At 40.4% G+C, this 22872-nt stretch overlaps 3 protein-coding genes across 4 annotated transcripts; 1 reads left to right on the top strand and 2 right to left on the bottom strand.

Annotated features, from left to right (window-relative positions):
• Nucleotides 1-495: 495 nt before the first annotated feature.
• Nucleotides 496-6843, bottom strand: uck2b (uridine-cytidine kinase 2b). The gene is made up of 7 exons (XM_034104380.2): nt 6710-6843; nt 4393-4552; nt 3667-3763; nt 3116-3258; nt 2928-3025; nt 2495-2543; nt 496-1736 (listed from the first exon to the last, which is right to left on the bottom strand). Exons 1-7 carry the CDS (start codon nt 6812-6814, stop codon nt 1600-1602), a joined length of 789 nt encoding a protein of 262 aa, XP_033960271.1. The 5' UTR covers nt 6815-6843; the 3' UTR covers nt 496-1599.
• On the top strand, nt 5381-18178 carry aldh9a1b (aldehyde dehydrogenase 9 family, member A1b). Of its 2 annotated transcripts, none has more exons than XM_034104378.2 (12): nt 5381-5921; nt 7413-7608; nt 8557-8702; nt 9249-9378; nt 11150-11284; nt 12837-13033; nt 13836-13976; nt 14052-14240; nt 14316-14403; nt 15793-15934; nt 16366-16478; nt 17168-18178. In XM_034104378.2, the coding sequence occupies exons 2-12, from the start codon at nt 7452-7454 to the stop codon at nt 17260-17262; spliced, it is 1533 nt and encodes a 510-aa protein (XP_033960269.1). In that variant the 5' UTR covers nt 5381-5921; nt 7413-7451; the 3' UTR covers nt 17263-18178. The 2 variants fall into 2 exon arrangements, with proteins under 2 accessions (XP_033960269.1, XP_033960268.1); XM_034104377.1 differs by lacking the exon at nt 5381-5921 and adding an exon at nt 7090-7195.
• Nucleotides 17933-22797, bottom strand: zte38 (zebrafish testis-expressed 38). The gene is made up of 12 exons (XM_034104379.2): nt 21880-22797; nt 21518-21662; nt 20589-20652; nt 20425-20461; nt 20315-20335; nt 20196-20222; nt 20023-20090; nt 19781-19929; nt 19458-19690; nt 18507-18555; nt 18383-18426; nt 17933-18287 (listed from the first exon to the last, which is right to left on the bottom strand). Exons 1-12 carry the CDS (start codon nt 21925-21927, stop codon nt 18243-18245), a joined length of 930 nt encoding a protein of 309 aa, XP_033960270.1. The 5' UTR covers nt 21928-22797; the 3' UTR covers nt 17933-18242.
• Nucleotides 22798-22872: the final 75 nt, after the last annotated feature.

The following is a 22872-nucleotide window of genomic DNA, read 5'->3' as shown; positions in this document are numbered from 1 at the left end:
TATTTATTTTTATTAGAATAACTAATTTGTCATTTAATACCGCATAGCCTACAGTACGTCAACCATTGAGTTTGTGCTAAGCCTAGCTTGTCGGGTATTGTTTTCTGGTTGTTTTTAGTTATATGGGACGATAACCACCATCCAAATACTCACATATCCGTTAGCACTTGAAGGGACCTTTACTCTAATAGCCTATTGCGCCCTCTAGTGGACACTGACGCTCAATTACCTACTATGCAACATACTGTATTTCAATAAGAATGTTCCTTTGTTCGCATCACTAACATCTCATGAACGCATCTGATACCAAATAATCCCACGTTTCAGACAAGGAAATTCGGCTGCATCAATTTATTGAACACCAAGCAATCTGTCACAATTCATCAAAAAAAAAACGTGACAATGCAACAGCCATACAGTACAAATCTCATGGTACAAATCAGTCATTCAATTACACCATACACAACAAATACAGCACATGGAATACAAAATTGATTCAACAGGTTTTTTTTATTTATTGTATCTTTAACTTAAAGAATGGAAACTGGCCCCTACTGTGGATACTTGCTGTACATATTAACCTGAGGCAATGCGGTAGGTCTTGGTGGTTAATGGCCATACACTGGGGGAAACTAATATAGCTGTGGCACCGAACACCTTTGTCTGGCATTTTAATATCATGATGGTATTCCTAACCGGAGTATATATTTCATATAATCTTGCGGGCTTTTTTTGCCATGTGATAGCTAGAAAAACCAGCCAAAAAAAATAGGGACTTCATAGAGGAATTCACATATCTACATTTTTGAAATAGTTAATTTAATCTCACTCTCAAAATAAGTGTTTCTTTGCTTTCTTTTGATTGGGATATATATATCAATATTTTCATTAAGAGTGTAACAATACCCTAGACTGGGTTGATACAGTAGTCAGCTGATCCTTCCAGCCTTAGGCTTCATTGGTCTGGTGATCACATTAATCCGCACATGAGAATCAGTACTATAAAAATCCTGTCGTGTGTAGTCAGTGATGGACACTTTGTAGTAAACAGACCTCTTGAATAACACATCTTTAACACTGAAGAAAAGGGCTGGAAAGACACCCATAGATTGTCAGTACAAATACACATTGCAACCCTGGTTTTCTTCAACTCTTCTTCAAATCCTTATCGTTTGGAACACACCCAAACATTTATCAGACTCCCGCTGGCATTACGGCTTCAAGTTTTATCAGTCATTACAAAAAAAAAAGGGAACAAAAAGGGGTTCCCCTCTTTTATTCATTAGCGGCATGAAACTCCATGGAGCAGCGGGGATACATAAAAAAACAAAAAGCAACCTGGGAGGAAAAATGCATGAGGTCATTTAAACCCATCACAACAACTCGTTTTAAACCTCCTGCAAAAAATGATCAACAATTACAATGAAGGTAACCAATAACATGAGTAGTCATTATAATAATAATAATAATAATAATAATAGGCATTTCAATTCTTTTTGCATTTCTTTTTTTCCTCTCTTAAATACAGTGATGCCGACAGGCATTATTTACAGGCAGCTCCCACACCCCTCTCCGCCCTGTGAGAGAGGTGCCACGAGGTCAATGAGGCCGGCTGCTGGACTCCGAGGTCCGCCGCTGACGGGGGGCAACGTGGCCGTTCGTGCAGCCGTTGTGGCGCTTGCTTGGTCCGCCATTCATAATGTCTTGGATGTGCTGTACTATCAAGTTGATGGCGACTGCAGGGAATGAGGAAAAGAGAGATGGTTAGAAATCTTGGAAAATGTCCTCACCCGATTCATCACAATGGACAGTAATAAAGAATATATCAAAATGGATGCAGAAATAAGTATGCAACCAACTAGCTGACAGGGATTTATGGTAATGCAGTGATGATGTATGTTTGTAGGATGGCCTGGAAGTAAGCATCGCTACCTTGACACAAAGAGGGATTTTTTTTAATGTTTTCCCCAAATATAGCAGAAATTAAAGCCTCTTGAAAACTCACGATTACGATACTGGCACGTTTAGTTCAGCGGGATAATCTGCACATATTAACGCCACGGTTATGATATTGAAGCATTAATGCAATCGCCATAAGTAAATAGCTTGCGTAAGGCTATATACGAACTACACTACACTTGTTAGCAAGTCCCGTTTGAAGACGCGTAAAAACGTCAGCCATTTTCGAGTCATGTATTTTCTGACGTATTGTATGCTGTAGAATAAATTGTAAATGTTCCCTTGATATGAGGAAAGCCGGAAGTTCTAAATCGCCAACTCATTTGCGGGTTTAAGGACTCATTCCTGCACCACTCTGTAGCAGCTAATGTAGCCTCCAAATCCCCAGATTTACCCCATCATTTTTAAACTAGTCTTTAAACACAACTGATGTTTATTTAACTCGACACGGTTGTAAACTGACTTTGATGTGCTAAATCTGTGGCCTGATCAACACGAAGGCAGTGTCCATGTACTGTAGAATACAAAGCCATACCAAGGTTATCTGCTCCTCGTGGAATAATCACATCTGCATACTTCTTTGTCTGTGAGAAATAGAGAAAGAGAAAACATGTTTGTAACAGTTGTATACTGCACAACGGAAGACTGACATTTGGGAGTCATTTATTTAGTAAGTAGTTGTTCATTAATAACACAAAATATATACAAACATTTTTGATAGAATTCGTAAAGGACACTTGAATTATATGTATTTAAGCAATCAGTGCTCCCTGGTGGACTTCTTAATTACCTCAAATACATCTTTGGCTTTTCTGTGCCGTCATGTCTTGTTTTACATGGGATGAAATACATTAAAACCAACAGAAAACTTGAAGCTAATATTGGCTAGTACTGTTTGGCATCCCAGTGCATCAGTGAGGCTCTACTCCAAAAACTAAAGGCGCTTGTAAGGCCGGCACATCACTTACTGGTAAACAGAACTCCTCAAAGGCCGGTTTCACAAAAGTGATGTACTGAGCCAGCACCTGCTCCAGCTCCCGGCCACGCTCACTGATGTCTCGCAGAACTGAAACAGAGAATATCACACAAATATGAATACAAGCCTTCAATGCAATAACTGAACAGGAAGGAGGGTGCTCTTCTCAAAACTACACACCTCTGCGAGAGAGCCGTGTGTCTGGATCCGTGTCGACAAACAGCTTCATCTGGAACAGATCTCTGATCTCCTGAGAGTAGAACATGAGGATGCCCTCGAACAGCACCACATCAGCCGGGTACACCGTGATGAACTCCTCTTTCCTGGAACAACACAAACATGGAAGAGATTCCCTCATGTCCGTCAGCGACTGCACTTGGACTGGTGCCAATGTTAACCGATTACACGTTCAAGTTACATATTTACCCCACTGGTATGATGATTGAAGCGTTAATGCAATCACCATAAGTAAATAGCTAGCGTAAGGCTATATACAAACGACGTGATGGTTGCATGACTTCACGTCAGCAACGCTAAGCTAAAGGTGGCTAATGTTCAGCGTGATTCATTTTAGTAGTCTTATTTAAGCTTGTTAGCCACAGACCTTATTTAATTCAAAACAAGGGAAGTCAGTAATGCTAAAGGCCAACTCATTCCCGGGTTCTAAACACAACACACACCACAAAGTTCTTCAGGAGCCAGTTGTTGTATATCTCCTGTGAGGCGCTTACCTGGAATGATGAACAAAGTCATACAATGGGATCTGGACCGTCTCCCCCTGCAGGATCTTCCTGAGTGTTTGCATTATGAGCTCACTGTCAAAGGCATCTGAGAAGAAAGAAAAGAAACTATCAGCTTGGATGTTCGTATTACTTAGTCCTAGTTAAACCGGCCTTGTGTGCGCCTATGGACATGTGCGACCCCGCGCCGCATGTTTAGTAAGCGAGGAATTTATTTCCTGTAACAGGTGTTGGGTTCAGTTTGTGAGCCGTACAGCAGCTGTCTCGGAGAAAGGCCTGCTGACTGATGGGATTTAAAACCAGCTGAGAAAGGAAGCAGGAGCGTGAGGGGGCAAAGTTGGGCACCAAAAATGGAGTCAGTGCATCTGCCAAAAACACGCTGGAAGAAATGCTGCTGCACACAAGCCCGATTGCTTGTATGAATAAGCAATTAAATGTCACCGTAGCCTCATTTTAAAAAATCTGTTACGCTTAAACAGCCTCAGCTGTTACTTATTGCAAAAATTATTGCATTTACATACAAAACTAACTTGGTAGAAGTCTGAAAATGTCAATACTTAACCCACTTTCCGTATCTGGTCTCAAATTGTTTAAAAAGTACTTGAGGCAACTGCAAACTGTGATAAGGAGAGCAAACATGTGCATGCTGCGGCCGGTGGAGGTGGTATACTCTAGAGAAGTGCATTAGCTGCTTCACCATATCCAGTGTGGGCATACCTGGGTGATCGAAGTTGAACTGGCCCTTCAGTGCCTTTGCCTTCTGCTCCGGGGTCAGCACCTTGTAGAAGCTGTCCTGGCTGAGGATGGCCACCTGCCTCTGGTGGTGGTCGATCTTGTTCTGGCCCAGCAGCTCCATGATCTTCTCACATACTGACGACTGCGGAAACAGATAATGATAAGTGACCACCCCATGTTTGGCCCCGCTGACCTACACAACTAAATGTTCTCATACCCAGTGCTGACTGGGCAGATCCACGGGGCTCTGTTGTCTTTGTCTCCGTTAAAATACAATGAATTTGGACGCAGTCACTTTAGAGCTGGGTGGTTGTTTTATTTGCAACATTTCACAGGACGTGGCATCAAAGGGTCAATTCTCTGACTGATAATCAGTCCATATTTAATCTTGATCCAATAGAGTGGTGCATTGATGGCGTATTTTTAGTAGGGCGACTCAAAAAGTTAGCATTGCTACCTCGACAAAAAGCAATGGGATTTTCCATTGGATTTCAGAATATTGCAGAAAATTGGTTGCAAACACTCCATGATACTTAGACTTCATACAATACCTTAGACATTTGTTTATCTGGATTATATCCACATATAAACTACTTTTAAGACTGCATCACGGTTGCATGACTTCATGTCACCACTCCTAAGCTAAAGGCGGACTCTTGTTCAGCTTGGTGTTTAAAGGTCTCATGTAGCCACTTGTTAGCTATCGCTAATGTGGAAAAGGCTCACTTATTTCCAGGTTCTGGGACTCATTCCTGCACCACTAAGGCCATAACTGTAATTAAGAAGATGTCATAAACATCAAATAATTGCTTTCATTTGAGCAAAGTCACTTCATAGCTGGTCATTTATTTTACATGGCACTTTTTTCAAAGAAAATTAAAATGTTCAATACCGATGGAGCACAAATAAAAGCTTTTCTGTGATAACTGAGCATCAATTAGAGGGCGGATGAAAGTGCTGAATCTGCCCTCCTCTCTTTCCATGCATACTGTGCTGGAGTCTGCTTACAGACCAGGAAGCACAAGCTGGCATCGTCCAATCAATGAGCAGTCACCTTTCCAAGTAAGGCTGGTCCTGTCTGGCGTCATATCACTACAGTCACTCCTTCCTCCAGTCCCTTGTGTGGGGCTATCAGGAAGTATATATATACACACGCAGTCTATGGGAAGCACAACACAAGCCCGCTGCCAGCGTGCTGGTATCTGGGACAAAGTTGGGAGGCGGGGCTATGGCCCCTCTTGTCTCATTCTGTATTGTAGGCTACCTAGATCTCTCACAGTAAGACCCATTACAGCCACTAACAGTCGGGATAAGACACTTTAGTTTCTGTTGCGGTTTGGTTGTGTCAAGCGTATCAATTCAACTGGTGTCTTTTGATAACACGAGGTCCCTTTTTCACCGCTGTCAGGCCACATATACTCCACCCGGTTCATAACAAAGGAAAACAATGACGTCTTCGATAACATCCACCTCTGTGTTCTCACTGGAACAAGAAGGACGTCAGTGCTACCGTAAGTTCAGCACTACTGCGCAAATCAAAATAAAATGAACTTGCTCTTTAAAATAACGGTGAATTCATGAAGAAGTTGATCTTGAATAATTACATTTTACAGAACTCAAATCGACGGTTCAAAGTCAGATTTTCTGTATACGGTTAGAGTATACAAGACAAAGGACGTGGGCGCATTCAGGGAAATGTTTAGAGATGGCATTTCCCGGTAGCGCCTGTGTTATGATTCATTACACTAACATCTATAACGGTCTTACACGTAAGCGGTTATTCCATGTCACTCGAACTTAAAAACACAATTAACGCTACAAGCTGTTCGTGTATCTGATCAATGGTATATAGTGTTATCATAAATATGTCCTAGACATTCATTAGTGGGGTTCAAAATGTGTACGAACAGTATGGAGAATAGGGCTAGCAGTAGCTATTGTTTCACGTTAGCACAACCAGTAATGCTAGAATGTGATGGAATTCAGCTAATGTTAGACAGCTAAGTGGGCTAACAGTGTTTCTACGTAGTTTAAATTGACCGCCCACTCAGTACAAAAGGGAAAATGAACAAACACGAAATCAATTAAAGCAGCCGGTTTACAGCCATGAGTGCAAGAGGTACAAGCACACGATGGCTAAATAGAGGAGAGACCTGTCAATCAAATCTCAACGTCGCGTTGCTTTGGCCACGCGGCCAACTAGCCACCGGCTGCAGGCTAACCTCTGGCTGTGATTTAGCTCAAAACGGAACCCTGACAATTCTCAAAAACCGTCAATTTAGCTAGCTAGGATGCCAACCTTGCCACTGGCGGTGCCTCCAGATACACCGATGAGAAAAGGTTGTCGGATAACGTCGGTTTTCTCGCCACGGTCCCTAAGATGTGTTTCACTGTCCCCGGCCATGCTTGCAGTGTACAGTCAGAGCTGCTGTGCTGGAAGATCATTGAAGTAGAGCTCCTCCCACAGCATCAACATTCACTTTATTTATCCGCTTTTTCGTTTCTAAGTTAATTTATTTACATGTATTTTTTTATTTAAAGGGTCAATTGTGATCTACGTTGTTCATATTCGACTTAAAATATACATTTATAGACATTATCTGCATTTTTCTTTTTTGTGATTGGCAGTGAAAATAACCAATCGTCAGCACCCATCAACCAATGGCACTCCCAGCAACGGTCGTATTAGTTGCTCCTCCCCCTTGTAGCTTATCAGAAAAATAACTAACACATAAGCGTTATTTAGATACATCAACTTAAAGTACGCGTGGGAAGAAGCCTGTAGGTAAGTTTGACAATCCTTACATATATTCGTGAAACGTTGTGAATGACAAACAATACAAAACGAGAAAAAGTAGCTTGCTTGTTACAGAATCACTTGCTGAAGCTAATGTTTAACTACTGAAGTAACACAGCTTTTGACGTTTCCCAATGTAGTCGGGTTTGCTTTAGATAAGGGAAATGTCTGCATAGCATTTACACATAGAATGTATATGTTTCAGTTATCGGCTAAACTTGGAGCAACAGAGCCATTTTTGAGCATGCTCCATAGGCTCGCTACGTCTCTGCGGCGGCCGGCTGTACGGTGCCTTTCTTCGGGATCGGTGGACATCAAGGTCCCGCTAAACTTCTGGGCAGGGAAACGACGGACGAGCCAAGAGAAATGCAACAAGGAAAATGTTTACGAACCTGCAACAGGTGAGACACACAATTATTTGATATTCAGATCAAAAGTACTCTAGTGTGATTATTAATATGCCTATTCTTAAAAAGCCACACATGGCACCTTTGTTGTGCAACCAGTTGAATGGTCCCTGACCCTGAGCAGTGTCAGTGGAGCAGAGAAAAAGTTCCCGCTTCCTGGCTATTAAACATAACTTCGTTATTACACAGCAGAGACTTGTTGATTTAAATGCTACTTAAAATGGGTTTCTCTGTCAACCTGTCAGCCACATTCAGCTGGATCATTTCCTTCTTAGCTTGTTTAGGACAACACACCTCAAAATAAGGAAAGGTACTGATTGATTGTCAGCCTTTTATTGCATTAACTTCATGTCTTTGTTTTTAAAAACCTAGTTATAGATTAGTTTAGATTAGATATACTTTATTGGAAATTGTGTTGCCGCAGCATCATGTTTACAATGCATTGCAAATAAGTTTAAGAAATAAGCAAAAAGGACAACATTAATATCTAAAATAAACATAATCAGTTACTATATACATATCAACAGTAGAAATATAAATACCTATAGAGTATCTGTATAAAACCCAATTTAAAACCAACTGAATAAGTTAGAATTCACTGTAAAAAGTGCTCTGCTAGAATGCTCTGTCTGGCTGGGTTTCTTGTTTTAATTCAGATTTCGTGACTCCATTTGAGCACAGCTTGCGTGCAGCCCACTCATCAGGCGGAATGGTGCTCCTTATTTTGCCTCTCATTGGAAAAGACAGTGTAAAGACTAAGCTGTATTCTCAGTGCGTTAGATCCTGTGGTGTCCAGGCCTAAACTTAATTTCCTTATATTGAAGGATGGCTGAACCAGTGCATACTATGTGAACAAGTCATGGCCTAACAAAGTAGAAAATGCTATTTTATTTATAACCTGTGTACTTAACTGTTATTACCATCTTGTGTCTCACTTTGCAGGGAGAGTCCTGTGCCCTTTGGAGCCGTGTGGTGCGGCGGAGGTCAATCAGGCTGTGGAGGCTGCCAAGTCTGCCTTTGGTCATTGGAGCAAAATGTCTGGGATGGAGAGGGCGAAGATCATGATAGAAGCTGCTCACATCATTGAGGTGTTTTTCTTAATTTATTTTCTCCAAATTATTATTATTCAGTCTCTGCTACTAGAATATGTACATTTCCCCGGATGACATAAGAACTGTTGCAGAGAGAAGGGCTGCATAAGGAATTAACCTTTTATCGTCATCGCCATATGGACTAGTGCAATATTCAAGTCGCAGGAAGGAGAATATCTGTTAAAATATTATTTATTTAATGCAGTATATTTTTATTGCAGAGATATCCCGGCCTATGAATAGTATTCTATCAGACTTAATAAAACATGTATTTGCTACAGAGCCTCTTACAAAATCACATTTTACTCATTTTTTTAAATGAAAAGACTGCAAAAATGTAGTCCCTCCCATACATATTCTTTAAATCATGCAGTCCTAACAGAGAGTATTTTGACTGTAGGTCAAATTTGGTTCCCTAAAAGGTCACAGAGTGCCTGTACTTGATGAACAAAGAGTGGCCTGTTTTGTAACTCCAGTTATGGATCTGAGCTGTTTGATTACACAAACACGATGTGTAACACTTACCCTGGATCTCATGCACAGCGCAGGAGAGAGGAGATAGCTGAAATTGAAGTAGTCAACAACGGAAAGTCCATCACAGAAGCTCGTCTGGATGTGGATTCGGCCAGACTGTGTATCGAGTACTATGCAGCGCTGGCCACCACTCTGGCAGGTTGGTACAATACAACTCGCTCATTACTTACGTGCTTTCCCACTTTCGATCAGAATCAGGTTTATTGCCCAGTAGGGTTTACTCATGTAAATAATTTACATATAGTCCAGTTGCCAGCTTAGTGAACAAGGAAATGTTGAGTACACCAACGTTTTATGATAGAAATGTATATTACGGTTCCCCAGCACATAGAAACTGCTGGATGTTAACCTGCATATGTTGGACAATTTGCACAGTTAGCATAATTTGCGTTAATTGAAATGAATGGCATTATAGCCTATGTAAACAATAGTTTAAAAAATGACTTGGCGGATTTGTACAATTTTGGATTGGTTTTGGTGTTATTGAGAATGCCGAATCCATGTCTGACATTTTCAGGATAAAACATTACAGTGTTCACCATAAAGTGGCCATATTAGTACTCTCAGTGGGCTGATTTTGACTACCATGAGTAGTGTTGCGAGCATTGGATATAGAGAGCACAAGATACAAATTATTATCTCTACTCTGGACAACTTTTCTTCGAATCAATAGGCAATCTTTCCAATGCAAATGATCCAGCGTCCTCTAAATCTTTAAATCCGACCCAAAAAGGCTAAAATAGTCATTCCTGCTTATAAATTCAACTTATGCCTATTGTTTAAATTGCCCAACATATGCAAGTTAGCATCCGGCAGTTTCTATGTGCTGGAGACCCGTCCTATATACTTCTCTCATAAAACCGTTGGGTTCTCAACATTTCCGGGTTCACAACAGGACTCTGTGAGCTGGCAGCGAGACTAATAGGAGGAATTAAGTTGAAAAACGATTATAAAAAATAAATGTTTACAATAAATATAAATATACAAAAATGGAAGGACAATAAGAATAGGAACATTTACTCTTAGAATCAAAATATGTGCCGTATATCAGTTTACAAAGTGGAAGGTCTCGAAACCAATATAGTAGCTAATAAACAGAAAGACATTTTACTCAATATCTAACTATATAATCACTTAGTGGAAAGCCACCAATAAGATGTTGCTGTATGTAGTGAGAAATATTGTGATTAAACTGAAAATGAAATAAAGCGATATGATTTAAGAAACATTAAGCTCAAATGATATCAATTGGTTAAAAAAAATCTAAATATTTTAGGTTTATTGGTGTAATATATCACTACCAAAAAAAAGGAGAGATCATAAATATTTGTAAAAAAATTCCACAGAATTCGAACAGACATGATATTGTAGGAGATGGCACTACACCGTTAATACTTCACAATATACTCCCTGTTGTTGTCTATTACACTTTAATAACAAGAACATGATATATTGTACTCAATCAAATCACATTCAACCAAGCTCTTCCTCGCAGGTCTATTGTTAATCACCTCAATTTAGTTTCTGTGAAGTAGTGTAAGAGAACTTGAGGTTATTCCCACATCTAAAGATTTTAAAGTTATGGCCATTCCTACAAAGTTCTCTAAACGTTTATTCTGTATGTATATCTGACCCCAACAAAGATAGTCAATCAAAACTGGAATTCAACTGAAACATAATCAAAATGTTAGCACAACAATACAAATTGAAAATATGAAGCTACTAACACCGTTACTGTGATATGACTTAGTTGTCAGATCTATTTAACATCACTCAACCTGAACCCTGAGAAGTACTGCTGTCATATTGTATGTGTTGATAAGAGAAAATGCTTAGGCAACACATTCCAAAGTACGCTGCACATCTGAAACGTGAATCCTAAAAATGTCACCTATATTCCGTGTCTCAAGGCCAGCATGTGCAGTTGCCTGGGGGATCGTTCGCCTACACCCGCAGGGAGCCTCTGGGCGTCTGCGTCGGCATCGGGGCCTGGAACTATCCTTTCCAGATCGCTGCCTGGAAATCTGCTCCAGCCCTGGCCTGTGGTAACGGAGACTATTAAAGCTCTTAGCCATAACAATTAGCTTTAGCACAACATATGTACACCATTCCTTCCGTAAGGTCAACTATGTCTGTTTGTTATTTAGCCTAACGTTAGCTTTTTACTTCTGCCTGTTGCATTAACGCGACAAAAATCATAAACGTGGCGTTAATATGTGAAGAAGATCCCAAAGCCTTTTTGTGTTTGGATAAACCTACAAGTTAAAACATTATAAAGTACTTTATACATTGGACCAAACATCTTCAACACATTGCATACAATCCTTCTTGAATGCTGTGCTATTGGATCAATATTGGAAAAGTTTTTCTGTAATTGGTAGTGTTTTCTTTTAGATGTGGCTTATTGGACAACACTGCTATAACTCACTCATTCATTTCATTTCAAACCTTTATTCAGACAGATAGGTCCCTTGAGATCATGGATCTCTTTTACAAGGAAGACCTGCATCCATTTAGTTCCACATGAAACATAAAAACAAACAATAGAGGACATCATATGTACATTTTCACCAACACTTACAAACACCCATAGTGTCAGAAAGCATCCCGTGCAGACGTGCCTTCAAAACATTCAGAGAAATAAAATTGCTCCATTTTAATTTGGACTGTAGGCTGTTCCAAGCAGGTGGAGCTGTATTCAAACATACTCTGCTATTTAAGCCACAGGTACATGTCAGGCTAGGTATGCTAGTTGCCCGGAGCAATCCTGAAAAAGGTTCTGGCACTTCACCTGCTATGGATGGCACTACAGCAGGGTCATATTTTAGACATTTTGGAATTTGCCATTTTGTTTAAGTTTTGGACAGTTTTCAGTGAGTCTTTCCTCGTTGAGTTATAGATTTTCAGAATGGTTTAGTTTGATATATAACAAGTCTTATTTTGTTGTTGTTGTTAGGGCTATGTATAATGTCTACATAGTTGGAAAACTGTGAGAAACCACATGAATTCCCTTTCACTACCACACACACGTTTAACATTAGACCTGAGCTGAATTGTTAAATGACATTTGATCTGCTATAATATTTAAATCACGTTCTTGTTATTTTAGTTTCTTGTGTCGTGTCGCAGCCTTTCTCATGAATGTCAAGAGTCCTGGGGCTTTTCCATAGAGCTTTGTTGTCCAAAGAGTTGCTCTCACTGACGAGGTTCTACGAAATGTCCCCTTCCAGTGAAGACTGCATCCTGGTAAAGACACGCCTTCTTTATAAAGCATCTCAAACCTCTGGCATGCTGCAAACAAACAACCCTTTGGACCTTCCACCACCCCTCTCATTTGTTTGTATAAATCAAAATATATCACCAGCCATGGCTGTGTGGGCGGGCGTAACCTTTTGTCAGCAGACATTTCAGGAAGCAAAGCTGCACGGGACACAGCGCCACCAATGGCCTTGACAAATGTTTATTTTTAACATGTCTAAATTGATATAACTTTATATAAAACATATGTGAAGAAGTACATTTGATTGGATTTGTTCTCAATATCACAGTCGCTGCCTTTTCTCACTGTTCAAATCTTGTGTCTGTCGTTTAAAACAGGCAACTCCATGGTGTTCAAGCCCTCCCCGCTGACCCCTGCGACGGCGGTCCTGCTGGCAGAGAGCTACGCCATGGCCGGAGCTCCAGAGGGGCTGTACAACGTGGTGCAGGGCGGCCAGGAGACCGGCAGCCTGCTCTGCCACCACCCTGATGTAGCTAAGGTGTCCTTCACCGGGAGCGTGCCCACAGGAAAGAAGGTCGGTGTTTTGTACACGGTGGAACTGAAAGTCTTACTATTATCTGTCTCCGTCTTCATTATCAGAAGCCTGTTCTAAATCCATCCTTGGACTGATTACAGAGCTCGATTGTGTTTCTGTGGTGCGTCCTAGAGGTTAGTGTGCATGTACATGGTCTGCTCAAATCCAACAGTTCTCTCCAGAGGGACTTTCTCTCCCCCCCCCCCCCTTTCTGAAACGCCTCCATTGGACTCCTTTGTTTACTTCTGTAACATAGGAACAACCCTACGTAACACTCCAACACAGTGTACGCGGGACATCTCTAAGTGGTTAACTAATCACAACAGAGCCGGCTAGCTAACCAATCAGAGCAGACTGGGCTCTGGTTTCAGACAGAGGGTGAAAAGAGGTGCTGCAGCACAGGCAGTATGAGAAAAAAAGAGCTTTTTGAACATTAAAGCATGGAGACATGTCACAGGAGAGACACAGAGGACACATGATCCTGAAGATGAGCAGGATAGGCCCCTCTAAGTTTTGTTTAGCTTGTGATGTTCCTGTACGATACATGACCTCTCCAAATCCCCATGTGTTAGTCATATATATTGTACATGTTTTATGTTTAGCGTCCCCTACTTTAAGCCTTGGATAGTTTATCGGGGTGTCATTTCACATATCTCCATTATGTCTTATTTGACGATAAAATGAATTGAATTGTCAACTTTGTGTTGCTTTTCTCAGCATGATATATTGAATAAACACATCCTGGTACATACAGGTAATAAATGGGAACATGAATTGTTTGTCTTATAATTCGATAACACAGATTATGGAGATGGCATCCAAGGGAGTCAAGCACGTGACTCTGGAGCTGGGGGGGAAGTCTCCTCTGCTCATCTTTCAGGACAGTGATGTGGAGAACGCTGTGAAGGGAGCGCTCATGGCCAACTTCCTGTCTCAAGGCCAGGTGAATAGTGTGTTTGCATGTTGTGTGTCCAATCTGCGCATGGAAGCATACTTGATTGAATGAAATGTGTCACAGGTGTGCAGCAACGGGACGCGGGTGTTTGTTCATGAGGACATTCTGCCAGAGTTTGTGGAGGAGGTGGTGAAGAGGACGCGGGCGATCCAGATAGGAGACCCGCTGTTGGAGAGCACCAGGATGGGAGCCCTGGTCAGCCGGTCACACCTGGAGAGAGTCCTGTCCTTTGTCGACCAGGCGAAGAAAGAGGTAAGGCTCGTCCTCATAGGCTCGTGTGAAGCAAGTACACTTTGATATCCTTGACGTGAATCGTACCGTTTGTAGGGCGCTACGGTGCTGTGCGGAGGTGAACCCTTTGTGCCATCAGATCCTAAGCTCAGAGGAGGATACTACATGACTCCTTGTGTATTGGGTAAGACTTCTGTCAATTCCTCCATGATGTAATGCATTCAGAAGATGTCTGAAAGTGTGGCGCACTATTCATCACTATCTGAATGCAGTTTAGGTGACATCAGTGTGTGTGCTTTCTTCAGAGGTGGGAGGAGAACTCAGACCTTTTACTTAAGTACAAGAGTGTAGGAATACTCTATTACAAGTAAAAGTCCTGCAATTAAAATCTTATTTCAGTAAAGGTACAAAAGTATTAGCATCAAGATACTCAAGGTACCAAAAGTAAAAGTTCTCATTATGCAGATTGGCCCATTTTAGAATAATATATATTATATATAAAAGTAAAAGTTTGGATTATAATTGTTGATTGTTAATTGTTTTTAAAGCTGGTAAAGGTTCTCCATCTTCTCTTTTGCTGTAACAATGTACATTTCCCCTGTGGGACAAACAAAGTTATTCTGACTCTGATACTTAAAGGTCCCATGTCATGCTTGTCCGGTTCTGACCCGTCCCCTTGTGTTATGTAGCTTTTTCTGCATGTAAACGGTCTGCAGAGTCACAAGCCCTCAAAGTGCACCCTGTAGCGAGTACAACTCTAACACAGGAAAGACCTGTCTGAGCTGCCCCAGAACGCCTCGTTGGACATTTCTCTTTTTCCATTTTCTTCTTCCTGGTCACAGTGACGTGACACTGCGGAGCTCCGCACACACTCACTCACTCAGCCTTATCTCAGCCGCGGTGCAGCACGGAGCTCCGTACACACACTCGGAGCTTAGGCTGTGTGTGTGTGTGTGTGTGTGTGTGTGTGTGTGTGTGTGTGTGTGTGTGTGTGTGTGTGTGTGTGTGTGTGTGTGTGTGTGTGTGTGTGTGTGTGTGTGTGTGTGTGTGTGTGTGTGTGTGTGTGTGTGTGTGTGTGTGTGTGTGTGTGTGTGTGTGTGCTCAGAGTTCTGCAGTGTCTCGCAGACCCCACGCAGCAACCAGGAAACGACACAGTAATCCAGCTCACACTGTCGGCTCCTCGAGCCTCAACGGGCGGAGCAGCGAGCCCCCCAACGTCCCGCCAACACGGCACCCAGACCCCACGCAGCATTCTCATCTGTTTGTCCTTACTGGTGTCATGTTCTGGTTGCTAACAAACGCCATTGTAACACAAACACTGATGTTCCGCTGTAACGGTGGTGGACCAGGAGCTCCAACAAGGCGTGTAGGACAGAGAGTGGATACACAGACTATACAGAGTTGCTGTGAGAAACCAATGTGAGTTTGGAACATTGTAAATCTATTCTAGTGGACCTCGACAATGGAATTCTGATCAGTAGAAATGGCCATGTCATGGGACCTTTAACTACAGTACTTGAATACATTTACTTAGTTACTTTACACCACTGGCTTTCTCTTTGTCCTCGTTAAGGTAGCTGCACGGATGAGATGACCTGTGTGAAGGAGGAGATCTTCGGTCCTGTCATGTGCGTGTTGTCTTTTGAAAGTGAAGAGGAGGTGCTGCTGAGAGCCAACGACACCGACTTGGGACTGGCTGCAGGAGTTTTCACCAGGTGGGTGTGGCGTGCGTTCAGGGCCGTCTCGCAGGCGAGCAAATTAGATTTTTGAAGAAGTGGTGTTGGTGAAGTATGAGCCGCATCTTTTGAGATTTTATTTTGGGCTAAACAGAAATATCCTATAACAAATGTGTTAAATACAATACAGTAACATCTCATCATATTATTGCAATATATTTGCAGACGTGTTGATCATAGGTCAAAACACTTAGCGCTGTAGTTCCCATCCCATCTTTTCTTTAAGAAAATGTTTAAATGGTTATTATCTTTAACTTTTCTGAACAATTAAGGTCGAAAGAAGCAATATTAGGAGTGAAGGGACAAACAAGTCAAATTGAACTATTGGTAGACCACAAAGGCTTGGGTAAATAGTGGTTAAAATCAGATTGTTTTGAACCTTTAGATGTTGTTTCTTTATGTTCCTGTAGTGATGTGAAGCGAGCGCATCGTGTGGTGGAACACCTGAAGGCTGGTTCCTGTTTCATCAACAACTACAACATCACCCCTGTGGAGGTGCCCTTCGGAGGCTTCAAAATGTCAGGTACAGACCGTAGGCTGTGTAGAGTGTTGCCGTGACGACCTGTTGTTGTAGTCCAATCAGGAAGTTAGCATCGCAGGAGCTCCCTCGACAAAAGCAATGGGATTTAATATTGGAATTCTCAAATACTGCAGAAACTAAGCTATGTGGCAAACACACGTTTATGATACTTACACAATTTGTTCAGCAGGAAACTTCACATTTTAACCACTTTGTGATTTTTTTTTAAGCATGCAACGTTCCGCTATAAACAAACAACAACACAATCAGAAGGCTGCGCATCGCCACCGCTGAGCTAATGTTCAGCGTGATGATGTTTGGTCTTATTTAGTCACTTATAAGCCACCGTTGTTTTTATGACTCATAAAAGCTTAAGAGATTTACAAATGGGCTATGTATTGATATATTTCATATCATAAAACAAGATGTTAACCACGGAACATATTTCAGGCGTCAAACCAAAAGCCGGTTCAAAAAACGGTTCACTTTTAGGCTGATGAGGTTAGGTGGTCAAATGCTAACTCATTATTGGGTTTTAGGACCTTAGACTGTACACATAAAGGTTAGCACGCAATCATAGGCGATTTTAGTTTTATTGGTATAATTTCAGTGTATACAAAACCTTCCCTAAACAAGAGTCGTTGGCTGATTGATCACTGTGGAGACTACTTCCTTTTCTTTACATTCCCCAGGCATAGGGCGGGAGAACGGTCAGGTGACCATTGAACACTACTCCCAGCTGAAGAGTGTGTATGTGGAGATGGGAGATGTGGACAGCCTCTTCTAGGACAGAGACGCATGGAAAGGAAGGTGGAGCTGTAACTGCGACAGAGACTCAAAGTGTGGACCAGTACAAAGCTTCAGGGGAATACCTGAAAATGAGCCATTTCTATTTTTCTGAATGTCATTTTAATGTTAAACTGAGGCGGAAAGTGACATCATGAACAGCAAGTCCCTTTAAACCTTAAAGTAGCTGCCTGCTGACTGTATACTGCAAGTGGTGATAATTGCTGAACTACAGCAACACAAACCACTTAACGGGGAATATGATTTACAACATGAAATATCGCAGTATACGCACATACGTGTACTGGCAGATCAATTATGCATGATAAGTCGACATTTTGTTAGCATAACATTAGCTATCTTACCCCTGTCTGTGTGACTGACTGACTGTAGACACCAACTGTCTGTTTCTGCCTAAATCTTCTCTTTGCCCCAGAATGCACCGCGGTTCCCATTCCCTATAGCGGAAATTTGACATTTACATCTAAAGCACATTTCAATTAACATCTGCTCCAAATGGATTAAACTATAGGTCCTCAGTATTTGCTGGACGATGAATGTTCCGCTTGTTGTGCATACATGTATTGATTTATATGATTTGCACCGTATGTATTCTTGCTAAAAATCCTCTTTAATCCGTATGCAGAATAATATTTCTACCGGAGAACAAATATGTTTACAAGTCAAGCTTTATTTCCTCAACAATCATATAAATATGTGTATACATGCAAAATACAATAATAAATGAAGCTACTTGAACAGGTATTGATTAATAGACTAGATTGTACACTTCAAATGTGTCTTTTGTACAAAGTAGTGTAAATTAGAACTTTAATTATGTAAAGAAACTGTCCAACGCATTTTCACATGTAACCAATTGTAACATAACATTAAACAGTGTTAACATTGCAATCAAATGAAGAATTATGTTATGTTTGTGTGTTCATTGCCGACAGCTTATTGTGTTGTTTGATGTTGTGGCTAAATCCTCTTCTTCCGCGACAGATTTCTGGTAGCTGCATTTCTCTAAGATAAAAAAGAGAGTCAAGTTTTCATTGCGTCACATTTTTCGGTAACCTGAATACTTCAATATAATTATGCCTCTGCTCGTTACACTGTACCTTCGCCATGGGCTTTTTAGGCTTCTTGAACTGTGCAGCAGACTCTGTTCAAAGGATAGTCAGCAGCGTTAAGTTTGGATACCTTTTTTACAGATGTACAGCTTTGAGATCAGCGAAGACTTACCATCTTCAGAAGGCAGATCCTCTTCGTCGTATGTTTTCTTAAGAGGGTCCTGTAACCGGTATTAAAAACTATTTAAAGGAACATACAGCAAACAAGAAAAACAACCTTGATGCATGAGATGACTTTAAATGAATACTTCAACCACCAAAACGACCATTGGTCAATGAATTACTCAGTCCCGATAAACTTGAATTCTTGAAGAAAACGTTTTCTCACCTCCAGGGTGAACAAAGATTCAAACAAACCTTGAGGAAGCCTTGATAATCGGGTTTGCACTATGTAAACATATCTATTTAACAAACTCATGCAGTATAATCCAAGTCTCATTTACGAGACGATCAAACAGTACAATGAATAATGGCTCTACCTGTTCTCCTGCTCCCTGGTCAAACAAAACATGCCTTTGTGGTGTTCCAAAGGGATTCACTTTCACCTGGTGCCGGAATCAGCCCTCAAAATAAAAGCGTGAACGACTACTCAAATTAACTTCACTGAGATGACTCTTTGCAAAACAGAAATAAAATAAATGTTTGACTATTAAATCATACAAATCGACTAACAGCTCAAACCAGCAGTGTCACACTTGGGCAGGCATGCTAATGTTTTAAATAGTAAGGTGTTTGTGAATTATGCATGAGTGGGAAGTAGTGAGTTTACAAACTAATGGGTCTTGGAATATACTGCACTAGTTGATTAGGAGTTTGTGAAATTGGGAGTTTATTCTTCGTATACTATATTTCATCCCGTGGTAGAATTCAAGGTACCACGGGATGATTAACTGATAAACGAATAGTCATTTTGTGCATTTGTTTAACATGAATAAGCTAGATTTAGTTCTTTTTAGGATAAATTACAACAAAAAAGAAGAAAAAGGGAATTTTGTGCCAATTTACAGTGGGACAAATATATAAGTTAATTCCAGCACTTTAAAAATCCTCCTTCCTGCCCCACCTCGATGGTCTCGCTCTCTGCAGGATGTCTCAGAGAATCCTTCTTGCTGTCCCTCAGGTGATTCCCGTCTTGAAGCTTCTCCAGCCGGCTTTGTTCGGCTGACACGCGCACTAGCAAGGTGTGGAACGCCGTCTGCACCTCGCCCACCTTGAAGTGCACGGCCATGCCTTCGAACCACAGGCTATCACATTCGCCCTCTTTGAAGCCTGGGGGCTGGTAGTCGGCCGGGGTGACTTTGAAAGAGCAGAAGGAGATGATTCCTATAATCCGAGGTATGACGCTAAGATTCTTATTTATTTGTTTGGGCAGAGACAAAATCTTACTGTCATCATAATAGTAGAGTTTCATGGTGATGTACACGTTGTTGGGGAGGGCTTCCAGGTTTTGCATGAGCAGGAAGAGCTTCCTGATGAGCAGCACTGAGGCTTTTTTGGTGTCCTCCAATGTCACCTGCATCTCCACATCGTTGTTCCTGAGGTTTCATGGAGGTAACCGCGACATCAGTTTGGTCACGTGGAAGCCTTTTCTAACTTATTTACTCAAACATAGAAAGTATAATCCTAACCTGAGTATGTTCATCTCAGGCCCCTTCTCAGTGTATTTATATTTGAACTGGTACGACTCGATAATGCACTGCAAAAGAAGAAAGATAAATGTATTTCAATGATGATCAGTCTTCACGCTGGGATCTGACAAAATTGGGTTTGTTTATTTTTTTGTATTTTTAAAATGACTTACATTAGGTTCATCTGGATTGGTGTACACCTATATTGCAATAACATGTACGGAGTTATTGTTCTGTTTTCTTCTTGTAAGCAATGTGTTGTCATTAAATGTTGCTTTATCGATTGACTTACCCCAATGAAAACAACCTGGAGCTGTTAAAAAGGACAACATTGAAAATTAGTAAAAAAGAAAAGAAAACATATTATACAAATGTAAATTATTCACGGATGCATTAACTTACATACTGCTTCTCTAAAGCATCAAAGCAGCCCATCATCCTGCAAAAAAATTAATAATTAGACCTTCAGTCTCCAAGTGCTTATTACTTCCTACTTCTTGAGCTAGCTAATGTGGCCAGTACTAATGTTTATTATGGGAGCATTAAGGCAGGAATTTTGTAATTACCATTTCACAACCTTGCTGGCACCAGGAGTGTTGCTGTCTTCACGCAAAACTTTGATGCACAAATCTGTGGGAATGGCAGAATAAAACAGCATGTATTACTTTTTGATGAAGAGCAATGATTACCACCGAGACAATATAAAGTTCAAGGCAATATTGTTATATGCACAATAGCTATATCAATATCCAGTCCCCAACCCAAAAGTCCTAGGCTCTTCCAGCACTGCAACATACTAGAAACTTAAGACATACAAAGAAATGATAATAGTCAGAGGAGAAATAAAATAAAATAGTGCAAGTGACAAAAAGGGTGCAAGTAGAAATAAGTAACATTTGTTGTACAGAGGATTGGAGTATTTTACTCCATATTGTAATACAAGTACATATTTGGAGTGCAAACAGATGTACAGTATGTCTTCACATATATCCTATAGAACACATACATCTGTTTAAAGTTTAGATATGTAAGAGCCTTTTATTAAGTTTATACTACTAGGTAATTCTATTCATATCTTAAACTGCACTGTAACTTTTATCCATGTACTTTTTCTTGTAATGTTTAATTGAACTATTTATATTTTAGACTGCACTGTAACTTTTATCCATGTATTTTTTTCTTAATGTTTATTTGATTAGCTTTTCTTTTTTAATGCTTGCTCTTTTTTTTTTGTTGTTGTTGTTGTGTAAAGCACTTTGAATTGCCTTGCGTTGAAAAGTGCTCTATAAATAAACTTGCCTTGCCTTGCCTTACTTTACGTGTTGGCTAAAGTCCTAAAAATGTATATTCTTCTCAGATTTTCATGGGTTCACACTCACAGTACAGCTAGGGGTAGCCTACAATTTACACAACAACACACCCATTGAGAGATGAATGCCTGAATTGTCCTTATTTTCCTAAACTTCTAGGCTATTTGAGGGTTTTTAATATTTACCTTCCAGATATCTGGACCTGTAGGCATCTTCTGGAAAGATCCCTCTGAGGTAGGTGATGGAGGACACCGCCACCGCCATCATCCTCTTGACAAAAACGAGAGACTCCTGCTCCGTTTTCAAGTCATTCAGGAACAATCCTATCCACTTTTAAAACATTAAAAGGAACAAACAAATACGTTAAATAAATTAGAAAACAGGAGCTAAATTTGACTTGAAGGCCCACACGATGGCGCCGTTGTCTACGTAAAATGTCCTCCAGAGTTTACTTAAACATCAAGTTAATGTACACTTATAGATGTACACGCTAATTAAAACAAATGGTAAACATGTTACTTTTAGCTTAAATGTGTGGTGGACAAACCTCGGCAGTTTCCTCCTTGCTCCTGGTGCACATCTTCCCAGCAGCCATTTTCACTTTATCACTATTGCTACTGATTAATTACCTAAACTAACACTAAACTAACAAGATGAATACACACATTCAATATCAGATAGTGACGCAGACACTTATTAAAGTAATGAAACCTTTCCTCACGGGCTCATTTTTAATATGTTTATGCTATGTTGTATTAAAACACCTATCGGAAGTAGCAGGTTAGGATTATGTTAATAAAACACAAAAACGACCTATGGCAGGATATCTTTGTTTATTTTTCCCGCCACTAATCTGCGTGCGGTACACCAACAGTAGATTGTCGGATTTACTGTACGTAAATGACCGGAAGTCATTTTTACATTGAATTGACTGATGTTAATTACACATTACACATTACTTTATCTAAGCTAAAACGCCTGTGAAATAAATAAGTATAGGTAATTAATTAATACAAAATTGACATATTACCTTTTCAAGGCATTCAATCACAGGTGAAAGTGTGTAGGTGAAAATGTAGGTCAAAAATAAGGGAAAGGTAACTCACTGAAATGTCCAACCAGTTACATCAGTTACCAACACTACTCTTAACAGTATAGCAGCAAAAACACCCAATATGTTATAACTGCATATTAAAAGATTCAAAGTTGGTGTTCGAAGAGGTCTTATCAGCTAAAAACACCTGTCAAGGAAATGCAGATTTATTTTGAACATAATGATTACTCATTGGCTTCATTCATGGACCTACTTAAGCCTCCATATTATAATAGATTGCAGTTTATCTTCCTCCATTTAGTAATCTGTTTGACTATGTGCAGTAATTGTTCACTGAGGTTATAGATGTGATAGATTAAAGGACGTCATACTACCTCAATAAAATACTGTCATTAAGAAAGTGTTTAGGGCATCATGATCTTACATGAATACACAAAAACAGCTGACTTATACTAGATATACCACGAAAATATAAAGTAAACATGT

This window comes from Pseudochaenichthys georgianus, chromosome 17 (assembly GCF_902827115.2).
Source record: "Pseudochaenichthys georgianus chromosome 17, fPseGeo1.2, whole genome shotgun sequence".
NCBI lineage: Eukaryota > Metazoa > Chordata > Actinopteri > Perciformes > Channichthyidae > Pseudochaenichthys > Pseudochaenichthys georgianus.
This window is presented reverse-complemented; position numbering and strand designations above follow the sequence as displayed.